Source organism: Zalophus californianus, chromosome 17, assembly GCF_009762305.2.
Source record: "Zalophus californianus isolate mZalCal1 chromosome 17, mZalCal1.pri.v2, whole genome shotgun sequence".
Lineage (NCBI taxonomy): Eukaryota > Metazoa > Chordata > Mammalia > Carnivora > Otariidae > Zalophus > Zalophus californianus.
In genome coordinates, this window is record NC_045611.1 from 56066540 (window position 1) to 56093616 (window position 27077).

The 27077-nt window shown below is 40.2% G+C and overlaps 1 protein-coding gene across 1 annotated transcript; it reads right to left on the minus strand.

The window, feature by feature from the left end:
* Positions 1-6007: 6007 nt before the first annotated feature.
* Positions 6008-25973, minus strand: LOC113936307 (putative protein ZNF720). Its single transcript, XM_035724915.1, has 3 exons — positions 25830-25973; positions 6624-6750; positions 6008-6117 (listed from the first exon to the last, which is right to left on the minus strand). The coding sequence occupies exons 1-3, from the start codon at positions 25971-25973 to the stop codon at positions 6008-6010; spliced, it is 381 nt and encodes a 126-aa protein (XP_035580808.1).
* Positions 25974-27077: the final 1104 nt, after the last annotated feature.

A 27077-nucleotide genomic window follows, 5' to 3' on the forward strand; every position in this document is an offset into this window, starting at 1 on the left:
GCTACAAATTAATACCAAAAGACAAGAATAAATTTCAAAAAAGGTATAAGCAGTTTGGACTCTATCATGAAGAAATAAAAAAAAAAAAAACCCACACAACTGATCTACAACTACTAAGCAGATTGAAAGAGTAATGAAAAAACTCCCCAAAAAGAAAAGTCCTGTGCCAGATGAATTCACTGGATGATTCCAACAGACACTTAATGACAAAGTACTTCAAATCTCCTCAAACATTTCCAAGGAGAGAAGATAAGAGAAATTATCAAATACTCTCTCTGTAGTAACAGCATTACCAGGTTATCAAAGTCAGGGGAAGACACTACAAGTAAAAAAGGCTACAAAGGGGGCGCCTGGGTGGCTCAGTCGTTAAGCGGCTGCCTTCAGCTCGGGTCATGATCCTGGGATCGAGCCCCGCATCGGGCTCCCTGCTCAGCGGGAAGCCTGCTTCTCCCTCTCCCACTCCCCCTGCTTGTGTTCCCTCTCTCGCTGTGTCTCTCTCTGTCAAATAAATAAATAAAATCTTTAAATAAATAAAAATAAAAACTATTAAAAAAAAAAGGCTACAAAGTACTACCTGTGAGGAATATTCATGCAAAGTCCGCAATAGAATACAGCAAACTGATCAAAAGTACATTTTGCCATTTTACAACATAATCAAGTGGGAAATCTTCCTAGAATTAAGAGTGTTCCAACATATGGAAAAGTATAAATTTAAGACTCCACATTAACAAAATGAAGATCAAAATAACATGGTATTGATACAACACAAATTTGAACATATTGGACATTTCATGATTAAAAACACTCAGTGAAGTAGGGATGGAAGGACACCTCCTCAACCTAATAAAGGCCATATACATTTTGTGGGAATGAGAACACCCTCTGGATGCACTGTGGTAGCTGCTCAGACCAAAGGTGAGCATTTGTTCAACAAATGGAGAGACTACAGAGCTGCAGACAGAGAGGAAGGTATCATGCCCTCTAAAGGTGTAACTACACTTTTAAAATGGGGAAATTACAAAAATTCAGACCGCAAATGCCTAAAACATGTGTGACAGGCCCCAGAATACCTTATTTGTGTCCCTCTGTACAAAGCAAGTCCATAATCCTGGGCCCAGAGGCTGCTTTTTTTTAAATTCCCAAATGCCAACAAAAGATAATAAGGTAGGTAAAGAATCAGGAAAACATGTTCCAATCAGAGGAATGAAATAAATCTCCAAAACTGGCCCTAAATTAATAAACAACTACTTAGTGCCTGACAAAGAATTCAAATACCAATCATAAAAATGCTCATGGAGGAAGAAGAAAAATAGATAGGTAACTAAATGTTATCAGGAAAACGATGCATGACCAAAATGTAAACCCAAAGACACAGAAAATATAACAAAACCATCAACCAGAAATTGGGAGCTGAAGAGTACAATTACTGAAGTTAAAAACACACCAAGGGGTCACCCACAGACTTGATCAAGCAGAAGAAAGAATGAGACAACCCAAAGATGCCTTGTTTTAAATTATCTGCTGAGAGGACCAAAGAAATACGTGGAAAAGGAAAGAGTCTAGGGACTGATGGACTAATGGGATACCAATAAGCTACCCCAGAGGCACAATAAGGGGACCCCAAAAGGAAAGGAGCATGAAAGGGGCCAGAGGGTTTACAGGAAGATCTAAGGGCTTGTATTTTCCACGTATGTGGAAAGACGAGACAAATTCAACAAGCTCAGGAAATTCAAAATAGGATAAAGGTCAAGACATGAACACAGTCATGCATTACAATTAACCAATGAAAAAAGTCACAGGTGAAAAGAGAATTTTGAAGCAGTATGACAAAAGCAATATATCTTGTACAAGAGAGCTCCTGTAAGATTAGCAATGGGATTCACAACCGACCTGCTCGGAAGAACTGCATGGGACACTGTATTCAAGTACTGAAAGATCAAAATATCCACCAAGAGTACTCTATCTGGGAAAACTGTTTTCCATGAAGGTAGAAATGAAGACTTACCCGTGTAAAAATCCCTGTAAGTTTACCAGTAGATTTGTCCTACCAGAAATGTTAAAGGAAGTGCTTCTAGTTGAAATAAAAGGATTCTAAACAGTAACTAAAACCACATGACAACATAAAGCTCTCTGCTAAATATAAATATTTTCACAATTATAGAAACCTGTAGTGCTGTAATGAGGTAGCACAAGTTGCTTTTATTTTTGCTTCAAAATGTTTTGTTTTTGTTTTTTTTTAAGATTTTATTTGTTTGACAGAGAAAGAGACAGCGAGAGAGGGAACACAAGCAGGGGGAGTGGGAGAGGGAGAAGCAGGCTTCCACAGAGCAGGGAGCCTGATGCGGGGCTGGATCCCAGGACCCCGAGATCACGACCCGAGCCGAAGGCAAATGCTTGACGGCTGCGCCACCCAGGCGCCCCGCCTCAAAATGTTTTTAAACTAAAGCATAGGGTGCCTGGGTGGCTCAGTTGGTTAAGCGACTGCCTTTGGCTCAGGTCATGATCCTGGAGTCCCGGGATCGAGTCCCGCATCGGGCTCCCTGCTCGGCGGGGAGTCTGCTTCTCCCTCTGACCTTCCTCCCTCTCATGCTCTCTCTCTACCATTCTCTCTCTCTCAATAAATAAATAAAAAACTTTAAAAAAATAAAAAATAAAAAAATAAACTAAAGCATAAAAATCTTAAGTCTAGGTAATAAAGTACATAACATAAAAGATAGAATTTGTGATACTGGTAACATAAAGTGGGTGCAGGGGTGGAGATAAGTAAAATAATTTTGGATGCAATTGAGAATATCAGTTTAAAATGTTTTTTTGACTCTTTCAGTTGTTTTAAGTAATCTGTGTGAAAGCACAATGAAAATACATACAGAAGACACAAAAGGTAATGAGAACGGTATCCAAGCATGTTATGTGTATAGCAGCACAATTAAGGATAAAATGTAATACCTAAACTTGATACTGAGGTTGGAAATGTTTCAAAATTACTTTCACTTCAAAAAAGTGTTTCTTTCATGCAAGGAGAATATAAACTCACCAATAAATAGATGATGAAATTAATTCTATTATTATGACAACTCAAGGACATGATACAACATACACTGACCACTAACCAATGAAAGAAATACACAAGATGAGTCACAAAGTATGTATGCGTAATATTGATACAAATATATAATTTTATTGGCAAAAGGCATAAAGCTGATTTCATATGAGGTAAACTCACATTGTCTTGAAATCTATTGACTTAAAAATTGTCATCCTATAATAAAATACACAGGTAAAAAGGAAACCACAATTACTTAATATTGTGGGAAGTCCGAGACAAAAAGAAGTACGTGCATGGGTGCCTGGGTGGCTCAGTTGGTTAAGCGACTGCCTTCGGCTCAGGTCATGATCCCGGAGTCCTGGGATCAAGTCCCGCATCGGGCTCCCTGCTCAGCAGGGAGTCTGCTTCTCCCTCTGACCCTCTTCCCTCTCATGCTCTCTCTCTCTCTATCTCATTCTCTCTCTCAAATAAATAAATAAAATCTTAAAAAAAAAAAAATAAGTACGTGCAATTCAAACCAGAATAAGAAAAAACTTAATCCAAAAAATTCTACATAAAAAATGGTTGATTTATTTAAAAGGAAAACCACTGTGTAACTGTTTTTTAAACTGTGACTGTGACCCCATGAAAAACAAGCATTGGAATTATTTGCATGTCTTCACTGACAGTAAAATTGTAAATATTCATTAAAATCAACCATAAAGGGGCGCCTGGGTGGCTCAGTTGGTTGGGCGACTGCCTTCGGCTCAGGTCATGATCCTGGAGTCCCAGGATCGAGTCCCACATCGGGCTCCCTGCTCAGCAGGGAGTCTGCTTCTCCCTCTGACCCTCCCCCGTCTCATGCTTTCTCTCTCTATCTCATTCTATCTCTCAAATAAATAAATAAAATCTTTAAAAAATAAAAATAAAAATAAAAAAAATAAAATAAAATCAACCATAAAAAGGTCTAATGAAAAATTTTACAAACATGCACTTAAAATACATTAAAAATGTTATTAGTATAGTCCTCCTTTTATGCAGAATGTAAGGCTATAATTCATTCTTTAGAACCAAGCAAACAAAATCCTTTCATTTCTAAATAAACACCACCAACACTGTAAAATATACTGGCAATGACTTAATACAAAATAAGTATTTGAATGAAATTCGGGTACATTCTGAGGAAAGTAGAAGAAAAAAATCTAGTGATTAATTTCCCCTGAAATAAAATTACATTTATAAACAATAGTTTTTCTTAACTATGGGGACTGTGCTATCTACCTCACTTCCTATAAAGCACATGTCCATGTCCTATCAGAACTTTTGATCTAAAAAAAAAATTAAAGATGAATCTCATATACAACTAATTAGAAAGTGAAAACACACATGGCAAAGTCACAAGAATTTCTTATAAGATGAAATTATAAATTGATGCTATTTTTTAAATTTTTTTGAAGATTTTATTTATTTGACAGAGAGACACAGCGAGAGGGAACACAAGCATGGGGGGAGTGGGAGAGGGAGAAGCAGGCTTCCCGCGGAGCAGGGAGCCCGATGCGGGGCTCGATCCCAGGACCCTGGGCTCATGACCTGAGCTGAAGGCAGACGCTTAATGACTGAGCCACCCAGGCGCCCGATGCAATTATTTCTTTTATTTGAGACAGAGAGATTGACCAAATCTCAGCACAGGCGGGAGAGGGAGAAGCAGGCTCCCTGCTGACCTGACCCAAAGGCAGATGCTTAACCGACTGAGCCACCCAGGTGCCCCAACATTACGCAATTATTAAGAAATAAGGTAACAATTGAAATTTTATTAAAGCCGGGGTGCCTGGGTGGCTCAGTCGTTAAGCGTCTGCCTTCGGCTCAGGTCATGATCCCAGGGTCCTGGGATCGAGCTCCGCACCGGGCTCCTTTCTCGTAAGGAACCCTTCTTCTCCCTCTCCCACTCCCCCTGCTTGTGTTCCCTCTCTCACTGTGTCTCCTTCAAATCAATAAATAAAATCTTTAAAAAAAATTTTATTAAAGCCTACAAGTTCTGAGTTCCAAATGTTCTAGCTCACCTATGGCATTATTTAGGTAGGAGTTCTAGGCAACAAATAATTATATTACATTATTTCACCATTGAGGAATGGTACATATAGAGTAGAAATTTCTCATGTTAGTTAATACGAAGAAAAATGAACTTTTGAAGGGAAATAAGGCATTACATTTTCTCATTTTAGGGGGGTGCTTTGTTATCTGATAAATTCACTGAGTCTCAATTTTGTTTTTTGTTTGTTTTAAAGATTTTATTTAATTATTTGACAGAGAGAGGAAGGGAGCACAAGCAGGGGGAGCAGCAGAGGCAGAGGGAGAAGCAGACTCCCCGCTGAGCAGGGAGCCCGATGCGGGATTCCATTCCAGGGTCCTGGGATCATGACCTGAACCAAAGTTAGATGCTTAACCATCTGAGCCACCCAGGTGCCCCTGAGTCTCAATTTTGTACAGTTAAGATTAAAGCCTCCATAATATGGGAAAGCATAAACCAGAAAACATGGGATGTTGTCTCCAGTGTTGCCAGAATTTCTGCACCAAACCCCAATTTGCCCACCACTATCCTCACTACCCTCACATGCATCTCACATGAGGCAAAACAGAACTTACAAAGGGCTTAATACTAAGGTCCTCAGAAATGGGGAGATTTCCCAGGGCCCTGACAGCAATGGAGAAGCTCTCAGACTATGGAGACTCCCCTCCCACTCCCAGGGGAGTCCCCTGGCCCTCCCTGTGGATGTGATGGACCATCACTGGAGCTGAAGGAGAATCCTTAGTGAAGGTAAGAGCTTCATAATGTTGGATAGCAGGTGTCCCTCTGTGAGAGGGTAAGAAGTAACACCAGGCTTCTCAAACTAATTTCCACTGAAGGAGAGTTCCTTGAACCACAGTTGAGGTCTATCTTCCTCCTATACATCTGGACACCCGCCCCCCTGTCATCTGCCTCATTCATTCCCACCTACCTGGATGGAAGGCTACTGTCTCCTTTCTCTTCACGTCCCAGAGCTGCCTCTCTTGCTCCAAAAACATGATCAAGTCTGGCTTTGACACAATGAGACCTGTTTATGAGAAAAAAGGAATATGCGCATGCTGGAGAGTCTAGCTTTCGATCATGATTGTGCTCAGTAGAGAGGAGAGGACATTACAGATTTCTAGAAGGGGCTTTCCCTATTGCTGTTCCCCAACAGCTGCCCCTTTAGAACACACAGGAGGCATTTCTGACGTCCACAACCTGACCTCCACTTCCAAGTACTACCCCTACAATAATAAAGAGTAGAAAGAGGGAGTTTAAGATGTGAGCAACATCATTTTATACCAGTCAACGTTTAGAATTGCCACTCATCTACAGAAGTGATGATGTCACCCCCTTAAGGAAGGGGAAGCTAAGGCTGAAAAGCAAACATCGTGAAGATTTTTCTCTACATTTACAAACCCCTACTTATTTCCCTTTCTGCCTGGATCTGAATTCCAGTCATTCAAAGAGGAATCATCCAAGAGACAGTCTTCACAGGAAGGACCAGAACCCTGAGTGTGGTTTGGGAAATCTGGAAGGAGTCATCCTCACCCAGGAAGAGGAGGTGTCCGTAGTTCTCTAACATCACATCCCTGTACAGTTCCCGCTGAGTGTGGTTCAGGCATCCCCACTCCTCCTGGGAGAACTCTATGGCCACATCCCTGAATGTCAGCAGTGCCTGCAATAAACACCACAGTGACCGAGTGCCAGATTTGACCCAACCGGAGAAGAGAGAATTAGGAGAACTGGTTCTGACTTAAGTGAGGGACCTGAATATCCATTAAGAATTTAACACAGTATATCTGAAACTAAGTATGTACTATATATTAGCTAATTGAATTTAAATTAAAAAAAAAAAGGAATATCAGACCAAACTAAAAAAGAAAAAAAAAAGAAAAAAGAATTTAACATAGTACTATTCTCTACTGCATTTTCTAACTCTGAGGAAAGAGGATGGAAGATCCACAGAAATAGTGTAGAAGTATAGATAGTATACTTTCATGAAACATAACATATAAAATTAAGGCACCAACACAGGAATATACATTTTGAATGCATGAAAACTACACGTAATTCTCAAATGAAAAAGTCACCGTGAGTTGGAAGTTCACTTCTCCAATGTCAATGTGTACAACAATGAACTGGAGACAAATTCTGGAGTGGTGCCTGGGTTTCCAATTTTTTTATAGGTTTATTTATGTAAGTAATCTGTACACCCAATATGGGGCTTGAACTCACAACCCTGAGATCAAGAGTCACAGGTTCCACTGACTGACCCAGCCAGGCACCCTGGAAATTACAGGTTCTAATATCAAGAATGGAAACAATTCTTCTTGAACATATACTACATACTAGATATCATTCTAACAGTTTTTCATAAATTAAGCCATAAAACCACAAAAATATTCTCTGCAAGCAGTAGTGGTATTCTTCACGATTCAAAAGAATACCTTTGTAAATAGTAATTATAGAGCCTGAGTGTTATCCCAGATTATCTGACCTTGAATTTGTCTAAGTGGAGCACTCAAATATACAAGACAACCCTAAAATAATGTTCATAGCAGGTTTTGAAACTGAGTAATGGAAAAATGTTAAGAAGCTAATAATACAGAATTGATCAATTAAAGAGATAAATGATTCAAATAGTTAAATTTTTAAGAATTAGGGGCACCTGGCTGGCTAAGTTGGCGGAGCATGCAACTCGATCTCAGGGTTCTGAGTTTGAGCCCCACATTGGGGCTAAAGATTACATTTAACAAATATTTTTTTAAAAATTAAAATATATGTATATATATAAGGGATGGTGTAGAAACTGTTCATTGTCTTGAAATAAAGAAATATTTGTAATTGCTTAAAACTTGCAGATCTATTTGTGGGTCTGGATTTTTATGGCTTGTAAACACACTCTGAAGACTTACATCGATAGAACTAAAATAGCTAATTCTGGCTCTTTTTTCTTTTTTTTAAAGATTTTATTTATTTATTTGAGAGAGAATGAAAGATAGAGAGCACGAGAGGGAAGAGGGTCAGAGGGAGAAGCAGACTCCCCGCTGAGCAGGGAGCCCAATGTGGGACTCAATCCCGGGACTCCAGGATCATGACCTCAGCCGAAGGCAGTTGCTTAACCAACTGAGCCACCCAGGCGCCCCATCATTAGTTTTTGATGTAAAATGGCATCTTTCTTAAGTGCCCCATTGGTGCTGATGCTGGTCCCCCAGGCCTGTTTTCAATAGCACTAAGCTAGGGACATCAGACACATTAAGCCTGAGACCTCTGACTGGTGTGAGGGTTTGGGGCAGAAACTTCTAGAAGGGTAGGTTCCTTTGCAGGATTCTAGGGGCGGAGCTCCTGCTGGAATGGGCGTGGCGATGTTGCATAGTGCACATGGAGGGGAGATGGGAGCGTGTAGGCTCACCTGGTGGAACCAGGGTTGGGTGAGTTATCCCTTCTCAGAATGCTTCCCAGAGCTACCATGTGTCCTCAGATGCCTGCCCCTTCCTCCCTCTCAGGGGTCGGTGGTTGCACAGGGCAATCAGGTGTGATGGCCTGTGCGTTGGTGAGGGGAGCTTCCATCCCCAAGAGACCCAGAGGGAGTGTGAAGGCGTTGAAAGTGAACCAAAAGCAGGGAGGAAAATGGATTAACAGTTTGTAGTGGGAGCAGACAGAAACCTTTGAAAATGATGTCATTAACATATATTTGATGATACAGAAAGGCGGTCATGATCCCTGTTGTGTAATAATGCAGATAACTGAATTAACAGATCAGAATATTTTTTCTATGTTGCCCGGGCACCCACATGCGTGTGTGTGCAGGTGTTTTATGAATTGTGATGCCAGTTTGTTCTCCCCCACACCCTTTCAGGTACTGACCATTTCTCACATCTTCAGAGTCCTTTAATTCTTTTAAAACCATGTCCATTTTTTGGGATGCCTAGGTGGCTCAGTCTTTAAGCGACCGCCTTTAGCTCAGGTCATGATCCCAGGGTCCTAAGATCGAGTCCTGCATGGGGCTCCTTGCTCAGCAGGGAGCCTGCTTCTCTCTCTGCCGCTCCCCCTGCTTGCGCTCTTAAATAGATAGATGATAGATAGATAAATCAAAATAAAAAGTGCTCATTATATCCGAGGCCATCCTGGTTTTCTCCAGTTACGTACTGAAGAGTTTTATAATTTTTCACCTTACACTTAGGTCTGTATCCATTTTGAATTAATTTTTGCGAAGGGTATAAGGTCGATCTCTAGATGCATTTTTCTGCATGTGGATAGTCACTTCAGTACAATTTGTCCAGAAGACTACTTTCCTCCATTGTATTTGCTTCTTTGTCAAAGATCAGTTGACTGCATTGATGGGGGTCTATTTCTGAGCTCTTTATTCTGTTCCATTGATCTACTGATCTATTTTTTGTTGTTTTTATTTTAATTTCAGTTAGTTAACATACAGTGTTATATTAGTTTCAGGTGTACAATATAGTGATTGAACACTTCCATACATTACCCCATGCTCATCTCAAGTGCACTTGAGATGCTGGTCTATTCTTTCACCGATATAACATTGTGTTGATTACTCCAGCTTTATGATAAATCTTGAAGTCACATGGAGTCAGTCCTCCAACTTTGTTCTTCTCTTTCCATACTGTATTGGCTATTCCAGGTCTTTTGTCTCCCCATATAAGCTTTCGAATCAACTTGTTAGTATCCACAAAATAACTTGCTGCAGGGGGGGCACCTGGCTGGCTCAGTTGGAAGAGCATGGACACTTGCTCTCAGAGGCATGAGTTCAAGCCCCATATTGGGTGTAGTGAGTACTTAAGGAAAAAACTTTCTAGGATTTTGACTAGGATGGCACCAAATCTATAGATCAATTGGGAACAATTGATATCTTGAGAATATTGAATCTAACTTTTGAAGAACATGAATTATCCCTCCATTTACCATTTATTTAGTCCTTCTTTGATTTTGTTCAAGTTTTATAGTGACAGAAAACAGATTCATTTTTGCCAGAGCCTGGGGGTTGGGAAGAATGGGGAGTATTCCTTAATGGGTATGGACTACTCTCTGGGGTGGTAGAAAAGTTGTGGAATTCGACTGTAGTGACAGTTCCATAAAAACATGAATATACTTAATGTCACTTAATTACAAATTTGACAGTTTTAGAATAGGGACTTATGGTTTCCAGTTCCACATGTAAGCATCTTGAAAGTTGTTATTTCTTCCTAACAAAAGGTAAAAAACTGAACAGATTAAAAAATCAACAACTCTTCTTGGACCCATAAAGGAGGGGAAGACACAGGGCAGACTGCTGCCCCCAAGACTGGATTAACAATTCCATATTTACATAATTTCTCTCTTCTCCCGTTTTACTAGAAGCATCCAAGAGAAAACACTGTTCTTTCAACACTTTGCTGAGACAGTCCCTCAGCCAAAGATCCAATTCCATTGCTCACAAGGTCTACCCTGCACAAAACACCAGGACAGGAACACAATACAGCCAAATGCTTTTCCACATTGTAACAGCAATCGCCTTAAGGCGCCTGGGTGGCTCAGTCGGTTTAAGCATCTGCCTGCGTTTCAGGTCATGATTCCAGGGTCCTGGGATCAGCCCTGCATCGGGCTCCCTGCTCCTTGGGAGCCTGCTTCTCCCTCTGCCTCTGCCTCCACCTCCACGCCCGCTCGTACTCTCTCTCACTTGCTCTCTCTCTCTCTCTCTCTCTCTCAAATAAATAAATAATAAATAAATAAAATCTTTTAGAAATTTAACTAACTAACTAACTAACTAACTAACTAACTAACTAACTAACTAACAGCAATCACCTTTCCTCCGGCTTCCAGTAAAGCATTCTTCATTTCTGTCTGGGAACACACCAGAATGGCCTTTACCGTCCATATTTCTACAACACCCTCCTCAGGAGCATGGAGGTGTTCTCAAGAAGATGGAAGGTCTCTCTACAGTTCTTCTCTTTTCTTCTGAGCTCTCACCAGGATTGCCCTTAATGGTCCTTTTGTGGTGATGCAGGCTTTTTCTACCGTGCACTCCCCTTCCATCCTCTATCCATTATGCTGTTCCAGTGCCATGTCCACACTTTTAAGTATGTTTCACAGGTGTAGCCCCAGTTCTAATTACCAATTTTTGTCTTATTCTATCTCAGCTGCTAAAACAGAATGCCAGAGACTGGGTAGTTTATAAACAACACATTTTTTTTTTCCTCACAGGGGCAGAGACTGGGAAGTCTGAGATTGAGGCACCAGCAGATATCTGGTGAGAGCCCATTTTCTGGTTTATAGACAGAAATTTCTGGTTGTGTACTCAAATGATGGAGGGCCAAGGGAGCTTGCCTAGGCCATTTTTATGAGGGTACTATCCCCATTCATGAGGTCTCTGCCCTCATGACTTACTCATCTCCTGAAGGCCCTATCTCTTAATATTATCACCATGGAAGTTAGGTTTTAACATATAAAATTTGTTGGTACACACATATTCAGACCATAGCAGGTACCAAACAGAAAACAGGTTTTTCCTTTACTGCTGGAAGGCTCGAGCATTGTAAATTTGCTTACTGGGTCCCAATTAACTTTCACTGTTAACCAGGACTTTCAATTTTGCCATGTTTTACTAGCTACTCTTACTGGCAGAGATGTGATAACACCTTGGACAGGATAGAGACTGAGCCTTCTGAACTACCAACAAACAGAAAATCATCTAAATAGTGAAAAATTTGGGTATAAAAAGGATGGAGGTACTCATGCTAAATTCTTCTGCATCCACCACTGGCACATGGCAGATTTGGTCTCACTAATACTTCTCCCCCCGACACATCTCTCTAATGGGGATAACCCCCTCTAAAACTTATACAACAGGGAAGTACACACTGCAACACATCAATTTCTACTACAGATTCTAAAGCAGCAAAAATAACAGGATGTTGACTTCACCCAAAGTGTCCTATCTGGGGCACGTCGGTGGCTCAGTCAGTGAAGCATCTGCCTTTGGCTCAGGTCATGATCCCAGGGCTCTGGGATCGAGCCCCATGCTGGGCTCCCTGCTCAGTGGGAGCCTGCTTCTCCCTCTCCCTCTCCCTGCCACTCCCTCTGCTTGTACTCTGTCAAATAAATAAATAAAATCTTTAAAACAAAAACCATAAAACAAAGGGTCCTCTCTACATTGTTATGGTAGCTTCCTTCCTCAGTATGAACCATTCCCAAACGCTATCACTTGAATTTCAGTTCTTTTTTCTAAGTGAATGCCAAGCATTTTAACATGCAAAAGAGTCAGGTGCTGCAGCAATATTACACTTTCCCGTGGACAAGTATTTGAGAGGAATTCAAGGGGTTATGCAAGGCTACCATGGAGTCTGCCTAGGATAATAGGGAGATTTCATTCTCCTCTGGCTCTTCATCCTAAGATCTCTGCTGCCTTCTTTATCTTGTAGCTACCAGTGTCCATGAAAGTAAGACAGTAACCAGAACCAGGGGCTTCTTTCTGTCCATGAAAGCAACCCACAGTCCTTGGTGCTTCCAGACTCCCCCAAACCTAGTGTCCCCTGCATCCACAGCATCACACAGAATAAGATGGTGACATGTGTACCTCTTGTTAAAAAAGAGACAACAGTACCAAAATGGGGTCACTTATGCTAAGCCCCACATCACCAAACCAAGACTTAATACTTAATTTAATTACAGTTTCAGCCTCTCCCAGAAATGGAATCTTAAACCAGCCAATCTAGAACTACCCAGTCAGCACCAGTGAAGTAATCTGCCAGACAGATCCCTGACAGCACCTAAAGAAAGGGAACCTTCTTGCTAATATAACTTCTTTGTCCTGCTCCCTTCTGCGTATAAGTCTTTCATTTTGTACAGTTCCTTAGAGATCCTTTCTATCCACTGGATGGGATGGTGCCCAATTCATGTACCGTCGACTAAAGACAGTAAGATCTTTTAAATTTACTCAGTTGAATTGTTTTGTAACAGTACAGATGTCAGTAATGGGAACCAAAGGAAAGTTCTGACAGCTCTGGGGACAATGAGAAACACAGGCATGGTACCTGTGAACCCTCTGAGTTCTCTGTCCTCCTCACCATTTTCGGGGGCCATAGGTAAGTTCTCTGGGTTCTGAGCTCCTCTCTCTGTATTGAGCTCTCAATCTAATTGGCTTCCTAGCCCAGGGCAGGTGAACTTGAGCTTGCAGATTGTTTCACCCAGAACCCAAGCCCCTAACAGTTGGTTCAGTCCACAATTCCTCATTTGGTTGGAATTCCCAGCCCTTGGTTTAGTCCATGGATACACTGGTGACTGTTGGTGGTTCACTCCACAATTCCCTTTTTCATTGGAATCCCAGTCCACAAATGCTTGGCAGTATCTAATACAAATGAAGTTGAAAATCTATGACCCAAGGATTCCACTATGATGTATATACTGAATACAAATTCACACGTGTACCAATGTATCACCAAAACACTAGTTCTGGAATTAACATACCAGCACTATTTCTAACAGCCACAAACTGAAAAACCACTCACTTGCCCATAAACAGTAGAATAATTAAATCACTAGTTTAATGTTCACACAACGGAATCTTATGCAACAATGGCAATGCATGAGCCATGCAAAGATACAGATAAATTCACAAACAACATAAGGAATAAGAGAAGGTTAATACAAAAGAGTTCATGCTGTATGGTATCACTGATACAAAATAAAAATACAGGAAAAACTGATCTGTGTTTTTGGAAGTTAGAATAGTGGTTACCCTAGGGGTCGTGACTGAGAAGGGAACCAGGCGCTTCTGCGTGTTAATAATTTTCTGTATCTTTATCCAGGGGCTACATACAGAAGTGTATTCAGATTCTGGAATTTCTGAAATTTGCTGTGTACTTATGACCTTTGCACATGTCTTTGTTTTTCAAATATATATCACCAATTTAAAAAAAATGGGCTGGGTAAAGTAAATAGATTAGTGCTATAATAGTCATGGATTGTGAACCTGGAAGTGGAAGGTATTAAAATTACTTGACATTGTGACTGCCCTTTAAGAGGAAGCTGAAATTTCATGGCTAATAACTATGAGATACCACTTATATAATCCTTAGAGAAAGGGGGTAAAAAGGAGAATTATTTTTAGAAATTAATGTGGAAGGGTCACCTGGCTGGCTCAGTTGGTAGAACATGTGACTCTTGATCTCAAGGTTCTGAGTTCAAGTCCCATGTTGGGTGTAGAGATTACTTAAAAATAAAATCTTAAAAAAAAATTATCTGGAAGAGTTAAGATAGAAAAACAAGACAATAGGCTAGGTTAAATGTAGAGCACACACAAGGAAGAGTACAAGATGGCAGAGAAGTAGGAGACCTTAGTTTTGTTTGGCCCCAGGAATTCAGCTATATATCTATCAAGTCATTCTGAATACCTGAGAACTCAACCAGAGATCTAAGAAAAGAATCGCTACAATTCTACAAATAGAAAAGCAACCACTGGGCACCTGGGTGGCTCAGTTGGTTAAGACTCAGGTCATGATCCTGGAGTCCCCGGATCGAGTCCTGCATCGGGCTCCCCGCTCAGCAGGGAGCCTGCTTCCCCCTCTGACCCTCTCCCCTCTCATGCTCTCTATCTCATTCTCTCTCTCTCTCTTTATTTATATAAAATCTTAAAAAAATAAAAAGAAAAGCAACCACTATCTGCAAGGTAGGAGGTGCAGAGAAGTGAATCCAAGGTAATATCGGGAGATAAAGGCTGGCGGGGGGTGGGAGGGGAGGCAGCCTCCATAAGCCAGGATACCAGAAAGTGATAGAGCAGCGGAGTGCAAAATCAGAACTTTTAGAAGTCAGCTCCAGTGAGGGACTTGCCTACCTGAAAGGCACTAGGTGGTGAAGCAGGGCAGAATCCTAGGTGGGAAACTATGGTCTCAGGATCCTTGGGGTCACAGAAAGAATGGGTGGTAGAGTTCCCAGGCATCAGAATAGGGAAGCTGGCTGTAATCAGGAAACCCAGGGGTGGGCTTTCAGCTTGGTGTTGCCATAAACTGCAAACCGTGACATGGTCTGGCGACCACTCTTCGAGAAGTGGCCCAGCAAGCAGCACAACTGCAGGGAAACCGTCCTCCCTCCCCTAGGAGGAGCAGCGCGGGTGCATGCAACAGGAGTCTGCAGAGTTTGGAGACTTAAAATGGGGTCACATGCCTGAGATAGAAATGCTTGCTCACGGGCTGGGAGAGCATGGAGTAGGGACAGAGACCAGGGAGAAAGGAGTGATTGACTACTTTTCCTTGAGGGCACACTGAGGAGTGGGGGTGCAAGCTTTTGGCACTGGAGCTGGAGATTGGGAAGACACCATTTTCATTCTTATCCTCTAAAGGGGTGTAGAAAGCCTTCAGGGAAAAAAAGCCACATAGAGCCAACCAGAGCTGCATCCAGAGCTGCATCTGGAGCTGCTTACTTAGCCTGGCACCCTGGTGAGGGCAATGTAATTCCACCTGGGGCAAAGATACCTGAGAATCAGCCCAATAGGCCCCTCTCCCAGCAGATCAGCAAGAATATCCAGCTAAGACCAAGTTTATGGATCACATAGAACTGCAAAACTCCAGTGCTAGGGGAAAATGGTATATAGAATTCATGGGCTTTTTCTCATAATTCTTTAGTCTTTCAACTTTAATTTTTTTCTCTTTTCAATCAATTTCTTATTTTATGAACTCTTGTCTTTTTTTACTTTTCATTTTTAGATTTACATTCTATCCTTTCATTGTATTTAATTTTATTTTTGTATGTATATATATGTTTTTCTTTCTTTACAATTTTGGGATGCAGTTTCTTCTAACAAACAGACCAAAATACACACAGAATCTAGTGTATTGCTCGATTCTCTTCACCATTCTGATTATATTATTTTTTAAAGTCTTTTTTTAATTTTCATTTTTAGTAATATTCTAACCTTCAATGTATTTCATCTTATTTTTATATATATTTGTTTTGCTTTCTTGACAATTTCGGGATGTAGTTTCTTTTAACAAACACACCAAAATACACCCAGGATATAGTGTATTGCTCTTCTCATCTGTCTGTTTATATTTATTTTATTTTAAGATTTTTATTTATTTATTTGACAGAGAGAGAGACACAGTGAAAGAGGGAACACAAGCAGGGGGTATGGGAGAGGGAGAAGCAGGCTTCCCGCTAAGCAGGGAGCCTGACACGGGGCTCGATCCCAGGACTCTGGGATCATGACCTGAGCCGAAGGCAGATGCCCAACGACTGAGCCACCCAGGTGCCCCTCTGTCTTTTATTTTTTAAGATTTTATTTATTTATTTGACAGGGGGAGAGAGAAAGAGTGCACAAGCAGGGGGAGCCAGAGAGGGAGATGCGGAGCTTGATCCCAGGAATCTGGGATCATGACCTGAGTCTAAGGCAGACACTTAACTGACTAAGTCACCCAGGTGTCCCTTTATTTTTTTGTCTTTTAATTTTCATTTTTATAATTACATTTTATCCTTTCACTGTATTTTACTTTTGTACATATGTAAGTTTTTCTTTCCTTATAATTTTGGGATCCATTTTCTAACAAACAGACCAAAATACACATAGGATCCAGTATATTGCTCTGTTCCGTTCACCTGATTATATTCATTTTTTTTTTTTTTTAATTTTCTGGTTTCAGGTCTCTTCTGATTTTTTTTGTGTATATTTCTCTGGGGTTATTGTTGCCATACAGGTATTCTGTTCTCTTGTTCATCTCTTCTTCTCTGGACAGCATGACAAGATGGGAAAACTCACCTCAAAAAAAAAAAAGAACAAGAGGCAGAACTGACTGCCAGACACCCAATCAGTATGGGCATAAGTAAGATGTTGGAACTAGAGTTCAGAATAATGATTATAAAGATACTAGCGGGGCTTGAAAAAAGCATAGAAGACATGTGAGAATACCTTTCTGTAGAAATAAAAGAACTAAAATATAATCAGATCAAAATAAAAAAGGCTATTAATGAGATGTAATCAAAAATGGAGGCTCTAACTGCTAGGATAAATGAGGCAGAAGAGAGAATTAGTGACATTGAAGACAAAATAATGGAGAATAAAGAAGGTAAGAAAAAGAGAGATAAACAAGTATTGGATCACAAGGGGAGAATTCAAGAGATAAGTGATACCATAAAGGGAAACAATATTAGAATAATTGGAATCCCAGAAGAAGAGGAAAGAGAGAGGGGGACAGAAGGTATATTGGAGCAAATTATAGCAGAGAACTTCCCTAATCAGGGGAAGGAAACAGGAACCCATATCCAGGAAGCATAGAAAACCCCGCCCTCAAAATCAGTAAAAACAGGTCAACACCTCAATATATAATAGTGAAGCTCGCAAATCTCAAAGAGAAAATCCTGAAAGCAGATTGGGACAAGAGGTCTGTAACCTACAAGGGTAGAAACTGGCAGCAGACTATCCACAGACACCTGGAAGGCCATAAAGGACTGGCATGATATATTCAGGGCACTAAATGAGAAAAATATGCAGTCAAGAATACTTTATCCAGCTAGTATGTCATTCAAAATAGAAAGAGAGATAAAAAGCTTCCAGGACAAACTAAATGAATCTGTGGCCACAAAACCAGCCCTACAAGAAATATTAAAAGGGATCCTTTAAGGAAGCAAACAGAGAGCCCAAAAGTAACATAGACCAGAAAGGAACAGAGGTAATATACAGAAACATTGACTTTACAGGTAATAAAACGGCACTAAATTCATATCTTTCAATAGTTAATCTGAATGTAAATGGGCCAAATGCCCCCAATGAAAGGAAAAACAGTATCAGACTGGATTAAAAAGCAAGAACCATCGATACACTGTAGACAAGAGACTCATTTTAGACCCAAAGACACATCCAGGTTGAAAGTGAGGGGGGCGGAAAACCGTTTATCATGTAATGGACATCAAAAGAAAGCTAGAGTGGGAATCCTCATATCAGACACTTAACCAAATGAGCCACCCAGGTGCCCCATTAGATTTTAAATCAAAGACTGTAATAAGAGATGAGGAAGGACACTATATCATAATTAAAGGGTCTATCCAACAAGAACATCTAACAATTATAAATATTTCTGCCCCTAACATGGAAGCATCCAATTATATAAGCCAATTAATAACAAAATCAAAGAAACGCAATTATAGCAATAGTAGGGGATTTTATCACCCCACTCACTGCAATGGAAAGATCATTGAAGCAGAATATCAACAAGGAAACAAGGGCTTTGAATGACACACTGGACCAGATGGACTTCACAGATACATGGAGAGCATTTCATTCTACAGCAATAGAATACACCTTCTTCTCAAATGAACTTGGAACATTCTCCAAAATAGACCACTTACTGTGTCACAAATCAGGTCTCAACCGGTACCAAAAGATTGGATCATTCCCTGCATATTTTTGGACCACAATGCTTTGAAACTTGAACTCAATCCCAAGAGGAAATTGGGAAAGAACTCAAATACATGGAGGTTAAAGAGCATCCTACTAAAGAATGAATGGGTCAACCAGGAAATTAAAGAATTTAACAAATTCATGGGAACAAATGAAAATGAAAACACACCTGTTCAAAACCTTTGGGATGTGATAAAGGCAGTCCTAAGAGGGAAGTACATAGCAGTATAAACCTTTCTCAAAAAATTAGAAAAGTCTCAAACATACAAGCTAACGTTACACCTAAAGGAGCTGGAGAAAGCAAATAAAGCCTAAACTAAGCAGGAAAAGAGAATTAATAAGGATTCAAGCAGAAATAAATGAAATAGAAACAAAAAGAACAGAACAGATAGACAAAACTAGGAACTGGTTCTTTGAAAGAATTAATAAGGTGGATAAACCCCTGACCAGACTTATCAAAAAAAAAAGAGAAAGGACTCAAATAAATAAAATCATGAATGAAAGAGATCACAACCAACACCAAAGAAACACAATTATAAGAACATATGAAGAGCAACCATATGCCAACAAATTAGGCAATTTGGAAGAAATGAGTGTATTCCTAGAAACGTATAAACTACCAAAACTGAAACAGGAAGAAATAGAAAACTTGAACAGATCCATAACCAGCAAGGACACTGAAGCAGTAATCAAAAATCTCCCAACAAACAAGAGCCCAGGGATGGATGGCTTCCCAAGGGAATTCTTCCAAACATTTAAAGAAGAATTAGTACCTGTTCTTCTGTTGTTGTTTTTTTTTTTTAAACAACAGAATGGAAGGAGAACTTCCAAACTCTTTCTATGAGGCCAGCATTACCCTGATACCAAAACCAAAGACCCTACCAAAAAGGAGAATTAAGACCAATATCCCTCATGAACATGGATGCAAAGATTCTCACCAAGATACTAGCCAATAGGATCCAACAGTACATTAAAAAGATTATTCACCACGACCAAGTGGGATTTATTCCTGGGCTGCAAATCAATCTGCAAATCAATGTGATATACCACATTAATAAAAAAAAAAGGACAAGAACCATATGATCCTCTCAACAGATGCAGAAAAAGCATTTGACAAAGTACAGCATCCTTTCTTGATTAAAACTCTTCACAGTGTAGGGATACAGGGAACATACCTCACTATCATAAAAGCCATATACGAAAAGCCCACAGTGAATATCATTCTCAACGAAGACTCAGCTTTTCCCCTAAGGTCAGGAACATGACAGCAATGTCCATTCTCACCACTGTTGTTCAACATAGTACTAGAAGTCCTAGCCTCAACAGTCAGACAACAAAAAGAAATAAAAGGCATCCAAATTGGCAAAGAAGTCAAACTCTCTCTTCACAGATGACATGATACTCTATGTGGAAAACCCAAAAGACTCCATCCCAAAATTGCTAGAACTCATATAAGAATTCAGCAAAGTGGCAGGATATAAAATCAATGCACAGAAATAAGTTGCATTTCTATACTCTAACAATGAGACAGAAGAAAGAGAAATTAAGGAGTCGATCCCATTTACAATTGCACCCAAAACCATAAAGTACCTAGGAATAAACATAACCAAAGAGGCAAAAGATCTGTACTCTGAAAACTACAGAATACTCTTGAAAGAAATTGAGGAAGACACAAAGAAACGGAAAAACATTCCATGCTCATGGATTGGAAGAACAAATATTATGAATATGTCTATGCTACCTAGAGCAATCTACACATTCAATGCAATCCCTATCAAAATACCATCAACTTTTTTCATAGAGCTGGAACAAATAATCCTAAAATTTGTATGGAACCAGAAAAGACCCCAAATAGCCAGAGGAATGTTGCAAAAGAAAAGCTAAGCTGGTGGCATCACAATTCCAGACTTCAAGCTCTATTACAAAGCTGTAATCATCAAGACAGTATGATACTGGCACAAAAGCAGACACATAGATCAATGGAACAGAATAGAAAGCTCAGAAATGGACCCTCAACTCTATAGTCAACTAAACTTAGACAAAGCAGGAAAGACTACCCAAGGGAAAAAGGACAGTCTCTTCAATAAATGGTGCTGGGAAAATTGGACAGCCACATGCAGAAGAAAGAAACTGGACCATTGTCTTACACCATACACAAAAATAGCCTCAAAATTTATGAAAGACCTAAATGTGAGACAGGAATCCATCAAATTCCTAGAGGAGAACACAGGCAGCAACCTCTTCGACCTCAGCCGCAGCAACTTCTTCCTAGAAACATCGCCAATGGCAAGGGAAACAAAGGCAAAAATGAACTTCATCAAGATAAAAAGCTTCTGCACAACAAAGAAACAGTTGGCAAAACCAGAAGACTACCAACAGCATGGGAGATATTTGCAAATGTCTTATCAGATAAAGGGCTACTATCTAAAATCTATAAAGAACTTATTGGGGCGCCCGGGTGGCTCAGTCGTTAAGCGTCTGCCTTCGGCTCAGGTCATGATCCCAGGGTCCTGGGATCGAGCCCCGCATCGGGCTCCCTGCTCGGCGGGAGGCCTGCTTCTCCCTGTCCCACTCCCCCTGCTTGTGTTCCTGCTCTCGCTATCTCTCTCTCTCTGTCAAATAAACAAATAAAATCTTTTAAAAAAATAAAATAAAAAAAATAAAATCTATAAAGAACTTATCAAACTCAGCACCCAAAGCACAAATAATCCAACCAAGAAATGGGCAGAAGACAGAAACAGACATTTCTCCAAAGAAGCCATCCAAATGGCCCATAGACACATGAAAAAATGCTCAACATCATTGGGCATCAGGGAAATACAAATCAAAACCACAATGAGATACCACCTCACACTGTTCAGAATGGCTAAAATTAACAAGTTAGGAAATGACAGATATTGGTGAGAATGTGGAGAAAGGGGAACCCTCCTACACTGTTGTTGGGAATGAAAACTGGTACAGACTCTGGAAAACAGTATGGAGGTTCCTCAAAAAGTTGAAAATAGAGCTACCCTATGATCTAGCAATTGCACTACTAGGAATTTACCCACAAGATACAAATGTAGTGAAGAAGGGGCACCTGCACACCAATGTTTATAGCCAATGTCCACAATAGCCAAACTAAGGAAAGAGCCCAGATGTCCACCGACAGATCAACGGATGAAGAAGATGTGGTATAGGGGCGCCTGGGTGGCTCCGTCGTTAAGTGTCTGCCTTCAGCTCAGGTCCTGGTCCCAGGATCCTGGGATCAAGCCCCGCATCGGGCTCCCTGCTCGGCAGGGGGCCTGCTTCTCCCTCTCCCACTCCCCCTGCTTGTGTTCCCTCTCTCCCTGTCTCTCTCTCTGTGTCAAATAAATAAATAAAATCTAAAAAAAAAAAAAGATGATGTGATATAGGGGCACCTGGGTGGCTCAGTTGGTTAAGCATTTGCCTTCAGCTAAGGTCATGATCCCAGGGTCCTGCAATCGAGCCCTGCATCAGGCTCCCTGTTCAGCAAGGAGCCTGCTTCTCCCTCTCCCACTCCCCCTGCTTGTGCTCACTTTCTGTCAAATAACGAAATAAAATCTTTTAAAGAAAAATTTAAAAAGGAGATGTGGTATATATATACAATGGAATACTACTCAGACATCAAAAAAAATCTTGCAATTTACAACGACCTCGATGGAACTAGGGGGTATTCTGCTAAGCAAAATAAGTGAATTAGAGAAAGACAATTATTATATGATCTCACTCATATATGGAATTTAAGAAACAAAACAGGATCATAGGGGAAGGGAGGGAAAAATAAAACAAGACAAAATCAAAGAGAGAGACAAATCATAACACTCTTAATCATAGGAAACAAACTGAGGTTTTCTGGAGGGAAGAGGGGTGGGTGGATGTGGTAACTGGGTGACGAACATTAAGGAAGGCACATGATGTAATGAGTACTGGGTATTATATGCAACTGATGAATCACTGACCTCTACCTCTGAAACTAATAATACACTATATGTTATTTAACTGAATTTAAATTTTTAAAAATGCTATAGAAATCCTATATATAAATGTTTATAAAGCTGCTATATGCATTGTACCAGTATTAAAATGTGATGTACTTTGTGTCTTTTACTAATTTTATGAAAGGTTTTGTATTGTACCCATTTGCGAATCCTATAAATGCTATGGCTTCATTAAACTGTTGTTAATTATATAATTCCAATGGTTATTTTCAGACTGAATAAAAACAATATAAACACCAAGGTACATCTGGTTATATTTTTAAAGAGCAATAAAAAAACCAAAAATAAATAAATGTAGAGCATAAATATATCCATTACTATATGAAATAGAGGAATTGCTCCTGGTAAAGTAAAACTTTTTTTATTATATGCAATTAGATTTTTTCATGGATATGAATTACAAGAATTAAAGTAGAAAAATGGAAAATAGGTTCTATATAATTTTAAACAGTGAAACAGTTAACATCAGGGTTGTGAGATCAAGCCCCATGGCAGCTCCGTGTTGGGCATGGAGCCTGCTTAAGATTTTCTGTGCCCCTCCCCACCCCTCTCTCTCCATCTCTAAAACAACAACAACAAAACAGATTCTTTGGCTCTCCCCTCCAAACATGTATGCCTCCACTGTTCCAAGTTTAATGGCAGTTTCATTGTCAACTTATCTCCCTACATCAGAGATGAGACTTGCATCCTGAACCCTCTTTCTTGCCAAAATGCCCACAAAGCATCCCCACATAATAGAGAAAAATCTGTTCTTCACAGATCTCAAATTCCATGAAATTTTATCCAAGACACCATGTATTTTTTAACCAACATTCACCTGATGTCTTAAAAATCAGCAAAAGCATACTTTTATCTTTTGATCCATTCCACTTCTAACTGGCCATTTCTCCATGAAAATATGTAAAATATGCTGTCACATCATGACATATTTCAAATGACTACCATCTCTGCACAGATGGAATTTAAGCCACTCATGATGAGGCCCCCAAAAGCTCTACTCTCTAAACCTGAACTTACCCTTCAGCTCAGCTGCACACTGTTCATTATGCCATGAAATGATTGTTTTTCCTGAATGACCATCTCACATGCTGTTTCGCTTCACCAAACTTTCCCTACAATTCTATGCCTAGTTTATTTCTGTGAACATGTATTTTTTCACATTGACACTTATACTCTGAAAGACTTCTCTGTCATCCCTAGATGGTAGAACTCCTGCAAAATACTGCCTTGATTCTGAAGATCTCCAACAGCATTAATAAAGTTTCATTTGCAGAGGTTTATTTACATGATGGTCATATATCTCATCTCCCTATAAGTATATCTGGGTATTGGGTTGGAACTGGAGACATCAGCATGAATTCATATTTAGGTATATAGATACACAGAGATACATACAGATGTAAAACATCTATATATGTATAACATACATTTTCTCCTTCTGTATGTGTAGAGGGCCAAATGGAAATGATACTCCTATAACAGTCATCAAACCCAACACCCAGATCTTGATTTTATTTTTTTAAGATTTTATTTATTTATTTGACAGAGAGGAAACAGTGAGAGAGGGAACACAGCAGGGGGAGTGATGAGAGGGAGAAGCAGGCTCCCGTGGGGCTCGATCCCAGGACCCTGGGATCATGACCTGAGCCGAAGGCAGACGCTTAATGACTGAGCCACCCAGGTGCCCCCAGATCTTGATTTTAAATATCATTCTCTAATAAAAGTTTCCTTTGAGAGAGGGCTGATGCTAAGGCAAAGACAGGGAATATACAAGAAATGAAAGATCTTATGGGAGTGATAAATAAGTGCTCAGATCAAAAGTTTGAAGGCACATCGATGGGACAGCAAAGTCAACCTGAGACAAGTTCTCCAGTGGCTAATGTTGGAACAATTTTAACAACCAAAGAGCATAGTGTTGAATTAAACTCAAAGTATAAGTACACATAAGTCCATACCAATGTGAAAAATTAAAGAAATGAAGGGAAAGAGAAATATATTCCTAACAGAAGAACGTCAAATAATAAAGCTAAAAGTAGTGGAGCTAGCTCACTTTACCCACTCACCCTCTCCTTGAATATGAAGCTGCATTTAGTGATTTTTCTTCCAAAGAAAAGAGTACAAAAAAAACAAAAACAAAACAAAACAAAAAAACTAATTTCACAGTGAAGAAACCTGGAAAATACTTTAAACAAGTGACTGAAGTGAATATCACCTTACCGGTAAGTCATGTCAATGACCAAATGCTATGACATGGTAAGCTGTGGTATCCAATCTCTAGAATACCTAAATCCTGTCTGGTCATGAGGAAAATATAACTTGAATCCAGGTTTTTGAGGGTTATTCTAAAAAGTGCCTTGCCAGTATTTCTCCCACCCTGTCAAGTTCCTGAAAACCAAGGAAAGACTCAGAGAGTGTCTTAGAGGAGACAGGAGAGACACAGTGACAAAATCTGTGGTACTCTGGATTGGATCCTGGGAGAGCAAAAAGACCAAATGCACCAAGGTAATATCCAATAGTAACATTAGAGAAGACTGGATGGAAGGCATTTGAGACATCTCTATATTATCTTGGCAACTTTTCCACAAATCTAAAAAAAAAATTTTAAGTAAACTCTACAACCGATGTGGGGCTTGAACTCACAACCCTGAGATCAAGAGGCACAGGCTCCACTGACTGAGCCAGCCAGGCTCTCCTACAAAAGTAAAATTATTATTATTTTTTAAAGATTTTATTTATTCATTTGAGACACAGAGATATATATAGAGAGAGAGAAAGAAAGCACGAGCAGTGAAAGAGGCAGAGGGAGAGGGAGAAGCAGGCTCCTCACTGAGCCAGAAGCCCAATGTGGGGCTTGATCCCAGGACCCTGGGATCATGACCTGAGCCGAAGGCAGACGCTCAATGACTGAGCCACCCAGGCGCGCCAACAATTTAAATTCTTCTGATGAGATTAGGGAATTCTGTCTTTCTTCCGCAGCAGAAATGGCAAAGCCTGTGTACACTGGGATTACAGCTCGTGAGAACAAAGGGCTGACAGTAGGGACTCGTGCAGCAATTAGTACAGAGGTGTTCACCACCCACAACTGAGATTATCAAAAAGAGCCAAAAAAATGTAAAACATAGAGGAGAGGGTATGAAAAGAACAAAGGTGCTCGACAGAACACGGACAGTTGGAGTGACTTTGGTGTCAGGGGAGGCTCTCAGGGAGACCTTGGTCCTATGAATGTATTGGACCAGCTGCCTATGATGGTACAGGATGAATACCATGGAGCCACATGAGTCCCAAACACAAAACATCGGAAAGGATATCAATACTGTGTATCAATACTGCATCACCAGTCACAAACATAGGAAAAATAAAATGTACCAGTATGTGGAGGATCCAGCAGAGGATCCTGAAGGGCCAAATGTACTTCAGGATTTTCACATTGAGCTCTGCCCACATGGAGTGTCTGGGGCTGATGGTGATGGCCTTGAAGACACTCAGGAGATAGGTCGTACCAATGGTCATACCCCTGGCCACTCTGTGAATGTACAAAACAAGTCTGCATCCAAAATAATTGAGGACATGTCTTAACCCAAAAGCTGCCACTGTCCCTGGGATTCCTCTGGAAAGAATGACAAAGGAGTTGGCTACAGCCAGGTGCCTGAGAATCAAATCCATGGACCTTAGCTTGCATCCACTGAAAGAAAGGGACCTATAATGATATAAGAGTGAGAAATTCCCCCAAACTCCAACAACTATCCGGAATAGGGAGATCATTGCAAATTTCAAATCCGTGGAGGCTATCCTCTCATTTTCCAAGGACTCCACATCAAAATGCACAAGCAGAGGTTACTGTACAGAAACATGAGTTGTGGGCTACATTTTTCATGGAAACAGAAGTCCCCAAGCCTCCATGTCCCACTCTTCTTCCAAGAATTCATTTTTATAATGTATGTTCTTCATTAAGACATTTGCCAAGTTTGATGTGTATCTTGTCATAGCACCTACATACGTCACTGTTATTAGTGCTTTACATAGCCTAACATTTAATATTCACAAGTTTGTGAGTTAGAAACTAAAATTATTGTCTTTTACAGACAAGGGGAATTTAGCTAGAGGGAAGCTGTGACTCACTTACATAGCATTGTAGTCAGGGACCAAACCTAGGAAGCCTCATTACAGTGACACTGGTGCTTACTATCATAACCATGCTCTCATAGCTACCTCATTTTGATTATCTATACTATTTCCACATTACTTTATAACAGTCTTTTTAAAGTTTATTTTCTATAAGCTTTGTCGTAATAATTTCCCATTTGTGGGCACCTGGGTGGCTCAATTATTAAGCGTCTGCCTTCGTCTCAGGTCATGATCCCAGGGTCCTGGGATCGAGCCCCGCATCGGGCTCTCTGCTCCGCGGGAAGCCTGCTTCTCCCTCTCCCACTCCCCCTACTTGTGTTCCCTCTCTCGCTGTCTCGCTGTCAAATAAATAAATAATAATTTCCCATTTATCTATGTATTTATTTTATATTCTGAGAACACTTTTGAATGAAGATTCAGAGATTTTAATAAATGTAGATGCATTGAGTGATTTTCCATGTTTTGATTGGATTTATTGAAGATGGAGCA

Coding starts and splice junctions, on each gene's coding strand:
- LOC113936307 (XM_035724915.1), bottom strand. CDS start 25,973: ATGACCATTGGTACGACCTATCTCCTGAGTGTCTTCAAGGCCATCACC. Junction 6,751..25,829: donor GCTGGATCCTCCACATACTG/GTACATTTTATT, acceptor TGTTTATTGCAG/GCACTGCTGACATTCAGGGA. Junction 6,118..6,623: donor CGGACACCTCCTCTTCCTGG/GTGAGGATGACT, acceptor TCTCATAAACAG/GTCTCATTGTGTCAAAGCCA.